At 42.0% G+C, this 17,087-nt stretch overlaps 1 protein-coding gene across 11 annotated transcripts in view; it reads right to left on the bottom strand.

Moving 5' to 3' along the window:
• Window positions 1-17,087, bottom strand: part of SUSD1 (sushi domain containing 1) — a 130,180-nt gene that overhangs the window by 25,617 nt on the left and 87,476 nt on the right. For all 11 annotated transcript variants that reach the window (XR_011506287.1, XM_070518978.1, XM_070518977.1 and 8 more), the window contains 2 exons: window positions 9,863-9,954; window positions 8,731-8,917 (listed from right to left, as the gene is read on the bottom strand). Coding sequence is in view for 10 of the 11 variants with exons in the window: in XM_070518978.1 (XP_070375079.1) it covers window positions 8,731-8,917; window positions 9,863-9,954 (279 nt within the window). In the remaining variant the exon portion in view is untranslated. The remainder of the gene's footprint in view (window positions 1-8,730; window positions 8,918-9,862; window positions 9,955-17,087) is intronic.

The following is a 17,087-nucleotide window of genomic DNA, read 5'->3' as shown; positions in this document are numbered from 1 at the left end:
AAAAAAAAAGGAAGAAGAGGAAGTGATGCCCCAGAGGGTGGATGCTGTGGGCATTACAGTTTACTTGGCGGACGGGTTCCTATTCGGTGGGGGAGACCAGCATATCATTCTAGATCCTTTATAATCACACAGCCTTCGGTCCTTATTTTGCTCTCCCCAGGAACCAGATTTCCCAAAGAGACTTTCCACTGGGAGGAGAATATACTGATTGGCTGACGCCAGTGTTCTGGCATCTAACCGGTAGTTACATTGACCGTATAAAGGCACCAGCTGCCATTCTGCCTCTGGCTAATAGCTTGGATGCATTGGGCACTAACCAAACGCTCTAGATGTGTCCTGTATAAGCCTCGTCTCATTTATTCTTCTCAACAATGCTATCAAGGTATGAGATTCATGGAGACAACCAGTTTCTCCCCCCTTAGTGTTCCTACATTGGCCCACGCAATAGCCACTTTCCTCTCCAAAATACTAGGAAAAGAGCTTCCACCTGTCTTTCTACCCCCCTGATTTGTGAGACAGCTGGAATTTGGTTGATGTTCCCATGTGGTCTCACCCTTTTTTTTTTTTCACTTTTCTTTTTTACAGGGTAGGGGCAGCCTGCATGCAGGACAGGTGTTTCTCTTCTGCTCCCGTTCTCCAGCCACTAGGCAAACATGAGTCAAGGCAAGTCTGAAGCCAGGTCTACATCTGCCCCAAAGATTCAATTTCTCCACAGGCAGGTCCAAAATTTAGATGTGGGAGGAAGTTCCAGGAAGGTTCAGACCCAAAGGTCTTGGCCTCACACCCAAGCCAATTTTACCAACAATAAAACATCATTTGATCCTTATCTTACTCTTGTGTATATTTAGAAAACAGCTTTGGGGTAGAAACCCTCAGCCCAAATGATAATAAATAAAAATGTGGGTCTGCCTAGTTTTTAAAGCTCTATAAATTTGTTATTTATCTATCTCAATGCAACACACATTTATTAGCCACCTCTATGCACCAGACACCATATGAGGTTGTGAGAGACAGTCATGAAAGACACAATTTCTGCTTTCCAAGAGCTCAGAGACCAATAGTGGAGACACGCAGAGCTTAGAGCTATGATAAAGTTGTACACAGGGTGTTGTGGGAGTGCAGAGGAAGAACACCTGACGAGGCCCAGGCGGTGAGCCCACCAAATATAGAAGCAGATATGTGTCGGGGCAGGAGGTGGGAGGGAGAGAGGTCAGAGACAGAACTGCAAGTATTTCAGAAGGGCCGAAAAGTTGAGGCCCAGCCAGGTAGAGGCAGGCGATAAAGTGAGAGGCGGGGGTAAGGTCAGCTCTGAGGTCCTGGAAATAATGAGAAGTCATTTGAAGATTCTTAGCAGGTGTGTATTTTAGAAATACATCTTAGACAGCTGGTTGGAGAATGAATTGCAAAAGAGCATAAGCACCAAATTGTCTAGAAGCTGGGTAAGAAGTGCGTGAGGTGTGAAGCAAGTGATGGCACCCAGAAGGGAAAAGAGGGGCAGATGGGAGAGACGCTCAGGGGAGAGAGGAACAGAATGTAGTGGGAGATAAGGAAGGGGAAGGAATCTGGGCTTTGGTTTTGGCAGTTGAGTCATGCCAGTCATTGAGGTCTGGGGGAAAGTACAGAAGCAGCTCACTTCTAGACCCGGTCAGTTTGAAATGCTTGCAGAATTATCCAGCAGGCAGCTAGAAATACGGGTGCAGAGCTCAGGAGCAAACTGTGGTGGCGATATGGAGCCGGCCGTCAGTGGGAGAGCTGACAGTGAGAGCTGCCCAGAGGGACAGTATAAATGCAAGCAAAAAGAGATGAGGGCCCAGGGCAGACCACCAGGAAACCCAGGCATCTAAGACAAGGTGGAAGAGTGAGAGTCCCCTAGAGTTTTTATTAAACAGTGCTAAAGGTAGAATTTCCTCTGAAGTCACCTAGATGTGGTTCCATAGATTACGTTTTCCCTAAACCTGTGGGATTGCCGGGGACCCTACGAGGTCACCTGGAACAGCCCCTGCTTACAGTCAAGGCTTCACACAAACATGCTGAAGATGTATGCTGTTTCCAAGAGGATTCCAGAAAGAGATTCCCAAAGTGACACCCCTGAGGAGGACAATGACTAGGTTCCAGCAGCAGTGATGGGGAGAAGGTGAGTTGAGTGTGAAATGCCCCTACCATGGCCCCCAGGGGAATGTGCCCCATCCAGTTGGAGCTCTCTGCCCTCAGCCCTCCATGCTATCCCCGATATGCCCCTTCATTTGTGATGCTGTATGGTCACAGTAAAGTAAGTGGTTTTATCACACACCTTGTTTCCAGCCCCGAGGGAGATTAACTGTTCATCCTTCTCTGTATGCGAACTGGCCTTAGGCTCTTTTAAATTATTCCTCTGTTTGCTCTTCTCTGAGATTAATAATTCTAGTTCCTCTAATCTCTTGGCTAACCTTTTAAAACCACCTGGCTTCTCACCATCCTCAGTAAGAGCAGAACCAAGTGCTCACTCAGCTTGGAGAAGGCCGACCCACAGGCCGACCCAGAGCAGGAAGGCCGGCGGCCACATTGCTCGTTACAGTCTAGCATCATTCTCGCAATTCTCAATGTGCCACTCCCATCTGGTTGACTCCATCGACATGTGGCTTCTAGACCATTTTCTGCTCTGCCTGCTTAAGGCCTTCCCCATCTTAGATTTTAAACAGTCTTACTTTTTCTCTCCAATGTAAAAGCCTGAACTTCATGAGTCTGGTTCTTAGCCACATTTCGAGGTTAAATAACCTTAACTTGTAGGCGTATTTTCCAAGGTGCTGTTTCCGGTCCCCAAAACTACTGTCCGTGGCAGATCTGCTCTCCTTTCCATTAGCCTTATTACTGATTTAAACCAAATCAGACCCAAGGCCAGAAATGGATTGCGTTTGGGCTAGAGAATGTAGTTCTTGCACCCTGGGTATGTGAGATGGGGAAGACCCAGAAGGGAGACCCTCATTTCCATTCCTAGGTGCCAAGAATGTCCATCCTCTACCAGAAGAAAATGACGAAGAAAAATATGGGGGCTACCATGTGAGAAAACTTCGAAGACTAAGGAGAAAAGCAATGAGGAGAACCTGTCCTGCAAAACACTAAATGTATTATAAAATTACAACAATTGAAGTGGTAAGGTACAAGCACAGGACAGGCAAAGCAATGGAAGAAGCTGGACAGTCTCGAAAGAGACTCAAATAAATAAGTGAGAATATAGCGTGTGACATGGACAGTCTATCCAACAGTGATGGGAAACTAGCTTACCATTTGGCGGGAAAAATTAACATGTAAATTTAGTCTTATACCACACATCAAAGCAAATTCTAAACGGGTCTACGTTTAAAAGTGAAAAGCAAAACTATTAAGAAGCATTAGAAAATATTAGAGAATAAGAATTGATCTGATTTCAGGGTGGGGAAGGCACAACCAGAGGCAGAAACTATAAAAAGAATCAATAGAATTGATTACATGAAAATTTAAAATGTCTAAATGTCCCAAAGGATATTGAACAGGAAATTAAAGAGTAAATAACCTGGGGGGGGTGTAATATGTCCAACAAAAGATTAATATCATTAACGTAGGCAAACTATTACAATCAATAAGAGAAAGGAGGTAGGGTAGGTGCAAATGTGTGAAAATTCCTCTAAAACTCACCAAAATAAACAAAAAAAAATAAAAGAAAATTTTATCTGCACCAAAACTTTATACTGTAAACTTCAAGTAAATGCAAGGAATTAACACTCATAAATAAATACACACAAATGAAGACACCGTGATGGTTCTTTTCTAATCCTCGACACCTCCCCAGATAGATCATGACACCCACTCGAGGCATGATAATTTGAAATTGATGGCAATAGCAAAAATGGTAGCTTACACCATAAGTCCCCAGATACTGCAAGGCTAGCTACATCTCCCCTATGAATAAACTTACCAGACTTGGCCTCCCAGGGAGAAGGAACAATCTTCTTTTCATCTTTATATCCCCTTCAGCACTTAGCACAGGTCTTTGTATATATAACCAATCAAATATTTGCTGAATTAAATTAAGTTGCAAGTACCCCTCCCCCACTCCTACCACACACACACACAGAAACCCTGGTTTTTAGGCTTCTGACATAAAACTTTCCTACTCGTATTTTGTAAAAGCTAATCTCAATACAAGAAAATAACACATCCAGCCCATTTTCCTCTGTGGTGTAACATCTTGTCTCAGTGGGGCCTAAGCCGGGATGTGGAAGCTTCCAGTGAGAGGAGCTGGGAGACATCCATCCCCACATAGCCACGTCCTTGGGAGTCTGGGGGTGGGAACTGAAGCTAGAAAGCAGTTGGGAGATTTGTGGAGATGAGAGGAATAGGTGGGTGGCTCATGGAGGTATGGAAGGCCATGAGTGCCTCCCTCCTGGCCTGACCTAACATTAGGTCTTCAGATGTCAAAGACCCTGTGTCCATGAAAGACTTTGAGAGAGTGTGGACAAAGAGGTGAACAGTTGAGATGAAGGGCAGTCCCTCTTCTGACCTTTGGTTCTGTCCCCTGGGAGCCAGGGGGACCAGCAGGAATAAGTGTGGTCCCCTGGAACCAGCCCGAGGACATAGGGTTCTCACTGAGGACACAGGAGTACACTGTTCTTGGATAGTTTGTGGGTAGCCAAGCATGGAAGAGAAGCCTACGGCAGAAGAGTCCTTCAGAGTCCTTCCTAAGGACACCCAATAGTAAGGGAGGAGGTGTCAAGGTGAGGAAGTCCCTAGTTTTATAGGAAGAATCAGAGCTTGCTGACTGGACCTCTCTGTTAGAGGGACAGTCCGATAAGGCTTGGGACACATCTGTGCTTTCAGTTGCTTTCCTGAAAAAGTATTCTCTCTTTCTTATTCTGATTGAAGCCAGCCTCAGTCCTGAAGGTAGACTCAGGAGGGAATGATTCCCTTTACATCTTTTCTTCCCTTTTCTCCTCCAGCATTCTTGGTTCCATAATAAACCTTCATGTTGTGTCATATGTTCGCCATGTTGTGTAGTACAAGTGGTTTATGTACGCACGCATTTGCTTTCTCTCTTTCTCTCTCTTTCCCCACTTTTCCCTTCCTAGTTTCTCTCTCTCCCTATGAGAAACATTTTGCTTACAAGCTTTTTTGACTTGGCTAAAAAATAGCATAACCAGTGGGTGAAAGCTCTTCTGAGTCTTTGGGCCTACATCGAGGATGACAGTTTGTTCCTGGCCCTATCCCAAGGAAGTAGAAGAGGTGGAGCCGTTCCGAAGAACTGGGATCAACGGGCTACCTGAGGAAGCCCGTCAGCCATGAGTCAGAAACACCGTGACGGCATCTCCATCTCACCCACCCCTCTCACCGGCACCCTCTTCCACTTTCACTGCAACACTGGCCTCTGTGCTTCAACATTCCTAGAGCTTTCACCTTTCTCTGAGGTCAGCGATATATTTAAAGGGCTTGTTTTCATCCTGTTCCCATCAGGAAGATTTAACATAAGATGCTCAGAAGGGAAATTCCATTCACTTTTCTTCTGGGAAACTAGCTGTTGCGTTTCCCAGGCCCAAATCTCTCGCCTCATATTTCTGGTAAAACTCAAAAGTTCACAATTTTACTGAAACAAAACCACATCTTGGCAACCAAGTATACCTCTTCACATCAACAAGTAAAGTTTTGGTTTTTTCTCCTTTTATAAAAGACAGGGTTTGGGTTGGTTTGTTTGGTTTGGTTGTTTTCGTTTTTGGGTTTTTTTTTTTTTCACCCTTTATAAGATCCTAACAACGTGAGTTTTCACACTTTTTTAAAATTGCAAATTCTCTAAAGTAGGGTAGAGTTGGAAAATATGTAGTTACGTTCTCAATGAACTTAAACAGCTCAACAGCATCCCCTGGTGGCCACGAGCACAGACACAGGGCGCTTGAGCTACAGGGGCTATGTTTAGCCAACAAAACAAGGTGGAAATAAGTGTCGCATAGAGATGAAACTCCCTCTCCCCAGGTCAAAACCTATGAAATGTTAATCTGAACCAGCAACGCAAACCACCCAAACGCAACAAGGACCGAAGAGCAGGAGACTGCATAGCTGGTCATTTTAATAAGTCACCACAAAAAGGAAGGCCCTAATTGCACATTACTTCTCTTTCCAGCTCAAAATTTGATGAATCTTTCTTGGTCTAAAGGCTTTCTTAACTAACCAGGCATCTCTTCAATATCCTATACCACCCACTGGCCATTTCGGGGTTGACTCCCATATTCATTCACTACAAAGATATTTCTTTCTTGTGCCATGTGCTAACACCGTCCTTATGTGTTGAGGAATCAATGTAGAACACAGACAAAAATCTTTAACAAGCCTCCTATTTTAGTAGGGGAGAAAGAAAATAAACAAGTAAATTAAAAAATGCAAATTCTGGGGGCCGGCCCCATGGCCTAGTGTTTAAGTTCAGCACGCTCCGCTTTGGTGGCCCAGGTTTACAGGTTCAGATCCTGAGTGTGGACCTACACCACTCATCGGCGGCCATGCTGTGGTGGTGACCCACACACAAAATAGAGGAAGACTGGGACAGATGTTAGCTCAGAGCAAATCTTCTTCAACAGAGAAAAAAAAATGCAAGTCCTGAAAACAATTTCGATGAAGAAATTCAAACAGGGTAAGTGGATAGAGAGTAATGAGGTGGAGACGGGGAGGTTATTTTTGAAAGGATGGGCATACCTCTCTAAGGTAATGGCATTTTGAGCCAAGAGCTGAATGATTATAAAGAAACCGTGTGGAGAGAGTGTCCCAGGAGGAGTAAACAGCAGACAGAAAGGCTTGGATGCAAGAACAAGTGTGACCCGTTTGAGGAAGAGCCAGGAGGGCAGGAAGGTGATGCTTACTGCAAAGGCGGGAGAGCAGAGGGAGACGAAGTCAACGAGGTAGGCAGAGGCCAGACTACATGGTAAGAAACTTGGATTCTATTCTAACACTAATGCAAACTCGTTGGACAGTTTTGAGCTGGGGATGACATGTCCTCACATGCATTTTTAAAAGATCACTCTTCCTCCTGAGCAATCTTTTGAAAGTTATGGTAAAGACTAAGACTGGGGGGAGGGTGGTTGACAGGCAACTGTGAAAGGAGGGAGATCAGTTAGAAAGCTACTGCAAGAGTCCAAGCAAGAGGTTGCTGGCTTGGATTGGGTTCATAGTGGTGAAGGCGGAAGTGGGAAGAAGTGATTGGACTCAGAATACACTTTGGTAACAAGCCAATGGGGCTTGCTGATGGATCAGAGATTGGCCAGAGGGGTAGAATCATTTATGACTTCTTTTTGACCTGAGCAACTGGCAACTAGGAGTGCCAATAACTGAGATAGAGAAGCCCAGATGGGAAATGGATTTAGGGGTGAGGGAAGAGGGGAGAAATCAAAAGTTCCATTGGATTTGCCTATTAGATGTTCAATAGCATATGTTTAGGAGACGGGTGGATATGTGAGTCTGGAGATCAGAGGAGTGATTGGGACTAGAACACACATTTGGCAACCCTCAGCACATAGGTAATATTTATAGCCATGAGACTAGTGGAGATCGCCTAGGCAGAAAGGGTAGATATTGGAGAAAAAGGAAGAAAAGGCGGCTGAGGGGTCAGGGAGGAGCGGGCGTCAATAAAAGTAGATGGAGCTAGCGAAGAAGGCTGAGAAAGGGCAGCCAGCAAGGTGGAAGGAACCAAAAGCCAAGAGAAAAGGTGTTTCAAGAAGGAGGAAAGGTGCAGTGCTGCAGAGAAAATCAGACAAGAACAAAATTGGCCAGTAGATTTTGCAAGATGGAGACCCTTCCAGTGAGGACCAATGCCTCTGGATTGGAACCAGTTAAAGGGAGAATGGGAGTAAGGATGCGAAGCCTACACAATAGACACGACTTTGGGGGAGGTTTACCCTAAAGGGGGTGCTAAGCCAAGATAAAGTAGCTAGAGGGGACATGGGCTCAAAGGTAGTGTTTATTTTTTCTTTGTTTTTATTGAAAAAGAAGACATTACAATGTCCTTGCACAGTGTTGGGACTAGTTCAATATTGAGGGTAAGTGATGATTAGACAAGAAGGGACGGGATCCAATGCACCATTGGAGGTGGGGGTCACCTTAGGAGTAGGGACAAGAGAAAAGACAAAATATACGGTTCTGCATGCAGGTAGCAATGCAGATTTGGGAGAGGCAAGTCCCCACCTGCTTACTTCTAATTGCTCAGTAAAATAAGAAACAAGAAGCTAAAACTCAGAGTATTAGCTCACATGGGGTGGGGGTGGGGGAGTGGGCATATCATAGATTTGAGGAGAGACAAGAAAATGAGTGGAATGTGAATTTGCTGGAAGACTAGTGTAGGACTACCACTCATTTTCCCCTGAGAATAAGTGACTCTTAAGGCACTTGCAACAGGATGACAACTAAATATGTTACTGAGAAAGAAACAATAAGAGGGAAAGTTCTTTTGAAGTATGAAATATTTCAAATATCCAGAAGGAATTGAACCAACCTTCATGTACACACTATCCAGATTTAATCAATGTTAAGATTTTGTTTCAAATATCTTTTTAAGAAACAGAAGATCACAGTCACAGTTCCTTTAGCACTGTCCAAGTTCTTCTTCTAATTCCACATCCTTCTTCCTCTCTCTCTTAAAGTTCATTATCCAAGGATAGAAAGCAGTAGCTTTCCTCTTTCTCCAGGCCTATCTACAGCTCTGTGGTGACTTCGTTCCTCCAAATGCTGTTATTCAAGATTTACCTGTTATCTGGGTTGTCAAGGAGATGACTACAGGAAGTTCGGAAGACAAAGCTTGGACGCTGACACTGTAGTTGGTACCCGGATGCAAGTCCAAGCACATCTCAGGAGTCTGGCTGCTAGTAGTGATATTAAAACTCATTTCCTGGGCAAACTCCTTCTGATACCATCTCTGGCCCCGAACATGGAACTGAAACACAGAAAAGTTCACTAGGTGAATCGCTAGCTTGACAGGCTCTGAATGCCTGGATATTTATCCTTTTTCACGAGCTCTCTTGCTCTCGACTCTAAAGTTCCTTCAAAAAGTGAAATACAACAGTAAGCAAATATCAGTTATAATACCATAAATATTGCAGTCACAATACCATCAGTAAAATAAATATATTTTTAAATCAAAATGTACAAAAGGCTGAGGGCCCAATACTGAGAACTTTCGCTTTCTTGTTCTCACACATACAAAGCACATGCCCAATGCAAAGTCTCTTGGCAAAGCAGCGGAAGAAAAACCAAAGAACATTCTCCTAGAAAGAAAATTAAGAATCTGAATTAAGACTTCTCCAAAGCGAGAGCTGAATCAGGACACTCCTAGTTGGTCTCGTCAAACCTGGGAAGGCTTTTTCTCCTCTACCTGCCCCTTCTGACATTCCCCACACTTCGCTGTAACCTCCCAGCACCTAGGCCAATAGACACACTTTTCTTCCTACTTAATTTCTTCTGGTAGCAGCTCATTCATTCCATGGTCCTTCCCTTACTTACTCACAATCACATCTAGTTTCAAAAGTTCCCCTGGACTCTCTGGGCAACACATTCAGACGCTGGTCAGAGACACTGGTACGGGGAGACACACACATATGTAAAAGCCATTGGGTCCCTTCCAGGAATCCTGCCTGAACATCAACTGTGCATCAGGCCATGTGCACAAAGAAACCCGCATGGCTTTCTCATCAATCCCCAAGGTTTCTGTCTTCAATTATGCCGCAGAAGTGCCCATCTTCTTGTTTCTTATTGCAATTGTCACTATAAATCATCCATTAATCATGGCAGCTATCTAAGTAGGTTTCTAGGTTTGTGGATATTTTTTAAACCTCCTACACAAGACAAACACCCATAAATAGAGTAACTTTCAGTAACTTACAAAATACATCTCTTCTATATCAGCTGTCATCATACTTCTCCATCTCAGGCAGGTTTCATTAAATATCGAAATGTTAGCAATGGTCTGTTTCACTGCAGGGGGAAAAGAAAGAGAAATCAACTTACACCCTATATAAACGCTACCTTTTAATTGAACTGTTTTCCAAGGATACACATTTACATAGGATGATTTCAGCAGAATTTTAATTTAGAAATTAGTGGTAGCTGTCCAAGAAACGCCACTTTTATATTTATGTAAATTCAGTCCCAACGAAAGATTTAAGATAGAAAGATACCCAATCAGAGGATCCCTCTTAAAAAATATTTAAATCTATTCACTGCAAACTCCCTTAGTTTACTAAGTTAAAACTGCAACTCATTGTCCTGACCTCGGACAACCTCATTTATACAAATAAGCATCATTTGAAATTCTGAGCTGAGAGTAACATTTCAGCAGAGAATTGAGAAATGCTCCTAGAGGAACTGAAAAAGGTGATCTCAAGCAGCCAGGCCTTTCACGACGCAAAGGGAGGAGGGGTCCCTCTTGGTTTGGCCCTCCTCATCTCTTAGGATCAAAGAAGCATTTGTTGGCCTCTGCTCAATTTCATGGTAATCAATCCAAAAGATGGTCCAGATCTGGTATAGTGCAATATAGAGGCACATCCCCCAAGCCTTTTTAAAATAAAGACTATTTATTCAAAACTCTGATATCAGAAGTTACTTCCTTCAACAATGACCCCTGTCCCTAAACCAGAAATAATATAGCAGACCTGCTAAGAAGTTTCACAGGAACACTGTGGTGATTAATAAGTGATCAAGGCAACTCCCAAAGCACCTGAGAAAAAGCACTGCCGAGCCTTTATTGAGAAAGCCCCTGGCCGGACAGGTTCCTACGAACGAAGCCAAGCTGGTAGACGTGACCCCTCTTTATGGATTGGGCAGCTTTGCAGAGAGAAAACCTGCTCCACAGGTCACAAGCTCTACTTCAAATGTTGTAACACAGAGCAGTAAAAAAGTAGAGGATGATTCACGATAATGCAACCTCCCTGCTCGGAGTAAAGAAGATGGTTTCAGAGATAAGTTACAGCGATCCAAAGAATCTCACATTGAGAAAATTTTCAAAAACCAAATAACTCCAATATTATTTTAAAGAGTTCTAGACCACACAAAAAGGTGGAAAGTTTCCCAATTTATTCGATATGACTAGATAATCCACAATGCCCAGACTGTATGAGGATGGCAGAACCAATCACTAAATACACTATGCCAAACTCACTTCTTAATATAAATACAAAAATCCAAGAAAAATATTAGCAAATGGATACAGCAGTACCGTCAAAGAACAATGCTCTCTGACCAAGGGAGACATTGCAGGATTACGGAGATGATCATTATTGGGAAAGCTATTAATAGATTGAAAGAGAAAAACCATATGGTTACTTTTATAATCACAATGGCTAATACATTTAATATACATTCCTGACTAAAAATCTTAGTAAACTAGGACTTAATTTGGTAGAAACACATTAATTTAAAAGAGAGTTTATTAGGAAACCACCATACTTAGTGGTAAAACAATGAAGCAATTTCTAGTCAAGTTAAGAAAATACAAGGATGCATGGCCTCATAGCTATTATTTAGCATTAGTCAGAAGATTCTAGACAATGCAGAAAAAGGCAAGGAAAAAAATGAACTATAAATACCAGAAAGAGGGGCCAGCCCGGTGGCGCAGAGGTTAAGTTCACACATTCTGCTTCTCAGCAGCCTAGGGTTCGCTGGTTCGGATCCCGGGTACGGACACAGCACCACTTGACAAAAGCCATGCTGTGGTGGCATCCCACATATAAAGTAGAGGAAGATGAGCATGGATGTTAGCTCAGGGCCAGTCTTCCTCAGCAAAAAAAGAAGGATTGGCAGCAGATGTTAGCTCAGGGCTAATCTTCCTCAAAAACCACCCCCGCCCCAAAAAAAATATACCAGAAAGAAAGAGAACAAATGAGGCCACTGCCAGTAAATCTAAGAGAATCAACTGAAACACAAATATAAAATTGTTTGAAAACAATAGAAAAACAAATACAAATAACAGGAGTTTGTCAAAGGGCACCCAAATATAAGAACATAGAAAGACAAATCATTTTCTATACATCTGCAAGAACAAGTATGGTAGGCTGAATAATGGCCCCCCAAAGGTGTGCACATCCTAGTGCCTAGAATCTGTAATCCTGTTACCTTACTGAAGGACTTTGCAAATGCGATTAAGATAGGGAGAGTATACTGGATTATCCTGTGGGCCCAATGCTGTGACAAGGGTCCTTATAAGAGGGAGACAAGAAGATCAGGGTTAGAGAGATTTAAGGACAAAAGCAGAAGTTAAACTGATGAGCTTCAAAGGTGGAGGATGCGACCACAGCAAAGGTATGTAGGCAGGCTCTAGAAACCAGAGAGGGCAAGGAAACAGATTCTCCCCTGGAGCTCCCAGAATGAACACAGGCCTGCTGACACTTTGATTTTAACCCAGTGAAACTGATTTGGACTTCTGACCACCAGAACTGTAAGACAGTAAATTCGAGTTGTTAGAAGCCACTAAATTTGCAGTAATTTGTCACATATTAGCCATAGGAAACTAAAACAATAAATAAAATACAATTGAAACATTAAAAGATGCCTATTCACAAGAGAAGAAACCAAGAAAAACTACAAATACCTAGAAATAAGTCTAACTAGAAATATCCAAGACTTACATGGTTTTTTAAAAACATTTTTTCTGAAGGACATAAAATAAAAGAATAAAGAAAGAAATGCCACATCCTTAATGGAAAGACTCAAAAGTGAAAAGACATCAATTCTCCACCTGTTAATCTAGAAATGGAATATACTTCCACTGGCAATTCCAATGGACCTTCTTGAAACATGCTAAGTTTACACACTCATTCAATGAGTATTTAGAAAGTTCTTACCATGCACCAGACATGCTTTAGGGGGTGAGGATAAAGAGGAGAGAAAACAAAGTCCCTGTACCTAATGAAATCCATTCTACTGAGAAATGCAGAAAATAAACAGTAAACAAATAAATAAAAATTATAATCCTGTGCTCTGGTAAAGACTATGATGAGAAGCATTGTATGAGGATAGAAAGGATGGTTAGGGAAGGCCCTCTGTGGAGGTCTACGGAGCAGAGACCTGAAGGACATGAGTCAGCGAGCCACCAAGAGTGGAGGAAGAGGGCTGAGACAGAGGACGCTCCAAGGTCAAAGTCCCAGACGCAGGCATCAGCTTGGCACACTCAATGAACAGAAAGCAATTACTGCTAATTTTCTTTGGGCAGATTAATGAGAATAGCAAGAAATTGAAATAAAAATATTGCAAGAGGACATAACCAGGTATCAGTGTTTCTCAAACTTTTTTCATTATAGCCCCACAAGGACCATTTTAAACATTTTTTTCCTAATCTTTCACCTTCTATAAAATTTTAATACCACAGGGACCAGCCCCATGGCCAGGTGGTTAAGTTCACACACTCCACTTTGGCAGCCTGGCATTCACCGGTTTGGATCCTGGGTGTGGACCTACACACTGCTCATCAGGCCATGCTGAGGCAGCATCCCACATGAAAGAACTAGAAGGACCTACAACTAGAATATACAACTATGTACTGGGGAGCTTTGGGCAGGAAAAAAAAAAAAGAGGAAGATTGACAACAGATGTTAGTTCAGGGCCAATCTTCCTCATCAAAAAGCACACCTTAAAAAAAAAATTTAATACCACAGATACGCTGTATGCTTCTCATGTACTATATGTTTATCTATGCTTCATACAAAAAAAGAATAATATTTTTTGCCCCTCAAGTTTTGCCCCCTTATGGGTGCTTGCACCCCACCAAGAACACTAGAGTAATTAGACAGTTTGTTCCTAGCAAAGAAAGAAACAAATAGACCAATGGAACAGAGTAGAATCCAGAAATCAATCTATCTATGCATGGGAATTTACGTAAGAGTGGAATTTCAAATCAGCGGGAAATAAACTGAGTTGGGAATTAGTTGGGAATAGAGATAAAGTAATATTAGATTCCTACCTTGATAGACAAAAATGATTCTGGCTGTATTAAATTTTTTTTTTAAGATTCAGTATTTTCATGATGTATTGTAACCATCACCATTATCTAATTCAATGACATTTCAGCACCCCAAAAAGAAACCCCATACCATTAAGCATTCACTTCCCATCTCCCCTTCCCCAGCCCCTGGCAAGCACAAATCTACTTTCTTGTCTCTATGGATTTGCCTAGTCTGGAAATTTCTTATAAACGGAATCAAATACTATGTGGCCTGGGTCACAAAGCTTGGGCTCTTCCCTTCTACTAAATACCGTGACCACCCTTCTCCTCCCACCCCCCACCCCCACACAGCTCTTCTCTTGCCCCTCGGGGAGGCCTTCTCCCTGGTGTTCAAGCTGTATAAGCAGGTGATCACAAAAGCCTTGGGGGCAGCCAGGTCCAGGTTCAAATTCTGGCCCTGTCTTGGACAATTTACTCATTTTTCCTGCTCTTGCCTTCTGACAATTCTTTGTTGTTAATTTTTTTTTAAATAAATTTTCAACTTTAGAACAGTTTTAGATTTACAGAAAAACTGCAAATTAAATTTTTTAACTAAAAAATATGCTAGAGGGGTCAGCCCCTTGGCGTAGTGGTTAAGGTTCAGGTTTGGCATGCTACGCTTCGGCAGCCCAGGTTTACAGGTTCAAGCCCCAGATGCAGACCTGCACCACTTGTCACGCCATGCTGTGGTGGCATCCCACATATGGAATAGAAGAAGACTGACACAGATGTTAGTTTAGGGCTAATCTTCCACAAGCAAAAAAAAAAAAAAAAGAAAAAAAAGAGGAAGATTGGCAACAGATGTTAGCTCAGAACAAATCTTCCTCAACAACAACAAAAGATACTAGAAAAGAATATAGAAAAATAGTTCTATAATCTCGGGTAGGAAAGAAATAATAAGAAAACTGAAGATGTTGTTTTGAATTTGACTAAATAAAATCTTAAATTTTCTTTACGGCAAAATATATAACAATCCTTAAGTTTGAAAGACAAACAACAAACTGGGGGAAAAATTGTAACATTTGAAAAAGTTGATGGCACTGATGTCTAAAGAGCAGTTCCCATGAAGAAAAATACCGCCACCAACATACAAAAAGAAGCAATAACCGGAAAAAAGAGATTCATAGCAGAACTGTAATAGGCCATTCAATAGTCAAAGAGATACAAATTCAAACAAAATAAAATACGCTTTTCACTTACCTGGCTCTCAAACATTAAAAAATTATCAAAATCAGTGTTGGTGAGGATCTTGGGAAACAAGCGTGCGTGTAAACTGATACAATCTTTGTGGAGAGGAATTTATGAGGCTCTTTATCTCGGCAATTCCACTCTTAAGACTCATTCTACAGAAATGCTCTGCCTAAGTTTGCAAAAACAGCACATTTCATCAAACCTAAGACACCATTCTTGTAAGACGCACCATTAGTTTGTCTTATTAAGAAAGAAAAAATCCTGCCAAGTAAATTGTAAGAAAATAATCATTTTCTTCTCTCTCAGAATTCTTCTATACTAATTGAAAGAGCTCTTTCATACCTATAGAGACATGAAAATTTTATCATCATAAAACAAAAATACAAGCAAAAGTGATTGAGACACTCCTAAAATTTCTTCATATTCAGTATACAACACTTCTCAATCACTTTTCCATTAAGAGTTCTCGATATCTGTATTTTCCCACACAACATCATCCTACACGCTATCCAGAGTTTTGGTGACGCAGTATTCTTAAAAGTGTGCTTACTTTCTCCAGGATTTTCTTGCAAGCCACTGACGCCCATTCTGATGCTGACATTTGCTTTTATACATTGCTGTTTCATTTCCCATGGTTTTCTACATACACAATAACTTTTGTTTCAAAGTCAAAGCATAGTGTAAACTTTTTGAAAAAGTTTTAATAGGCAATTAAACCCCAAACCTTAATAGTACCACTAATGTCCATAACTAAATAAAAGTAACAACACCGTTGTAGCTATGACCAATTTAATGCATACCTGAGTAATGACGATTATGTTCACGGCAGCCACCTGACTGTGTAACAATTGTGCGATTTCATAGATATTAAAATGTGAAAAAATGTGCATCTGAGAATCAATGAAACATAATATATACAAGTATATTAACAGCAGCATTGCCTGTAATAAAAATTCTAAGGGAAAGAAAACCCTAAATCTCCTTCCATGGTGGATAAGTTAATTAGTGTACCTATTATGCTTCCCTCAAAGAGAACGAGGCGACCTTATATGAACTGGTATGGAAATATGTCCACAGGATATTGCAAAGGCAAAAATAAAAATAAAATAAAAAAGCAGGATGAAGAATGATACGTATGTAATGATTCCATTGGTTTTTAAATGTACACACATATGCACACGTAATGTTACAGTAGTGGTGGGTCTGCAATTCCTTCTGCTCACAGGAACGTCTCACCGACTGGTTCAATTCAGTTCCACCTCGGTCAGAGAGTGACTCTCACTCTAAGTCCCCTTCCCTCCGTGCAAGGAGCTTACAGTTTGAACCACAGGCAGGTTGAAGCCAGGATGAGGTCACTGGGGAGAAAAGGATCCCGGATAGAGGACAGCTAGTCCTGCGTCCCGTCCTATGCTGCTCTCTGATCCTTTGGAAAGTACAAGCCCTGTCTCTCATACAAATACTCCTTCTCCAGTTCATTGTTAGCAGTCACTCTGCCTTCTCTCTTTCTCCTTTCCCCACCCAGAAGGCCAATCTAATCTAGAATCCTGAAGTTGAAAATCCAGACCCGCAAGAATGCCTCAGAGAAAATTTGCCTCTTAGTTTATCGAATTCTTTGTAACTTTGTTTCTGCTTCATTAATGTAAGGGAGCAACTCTGGGCAAAATCAATCATTACTTCCTCTGTGCCCCGACAGTACCCTGCAAATCCCTCAATTACACTTTATGCATTGCGTTATTATTGGTCCTTGCCTATCGCCCCATTGAACTGAGGCCTTCTTGAGGGGTAGACTATGTCTTGCTCATCTTTGTACTCCCAGTGTCCAGGACAGTGGCAGGCACAGCATTCCTAGTTGTTTAAATGCAAACAATCAGCGATAAGGGGCAAGTCAAGCAACTGAAATCATATTAGCCCAATGGAATACAGGTAGTGCTCTGATTAAGAC

The sequence above is a fragment of the Equus asinus genome, chromosome 10 (assembly GCF_041296235.1).
Source record: "Equus asinus isolate D_3611 breed Donkey chromosome 10, EquAss-T2T_v2, whole genome shotgun sequence".
NCBI classification, from domain to species: domain Eukaryota; kingdom Metazoa; phylum Chordata; class Mammalia; order Perissodactyla; family Equidae; genus Equus; species Equus asinus.
Note: the sequence above shows the minus strand (reverse complement) of the source record. Positions and strands in the feature narration are given on the sequence as shown.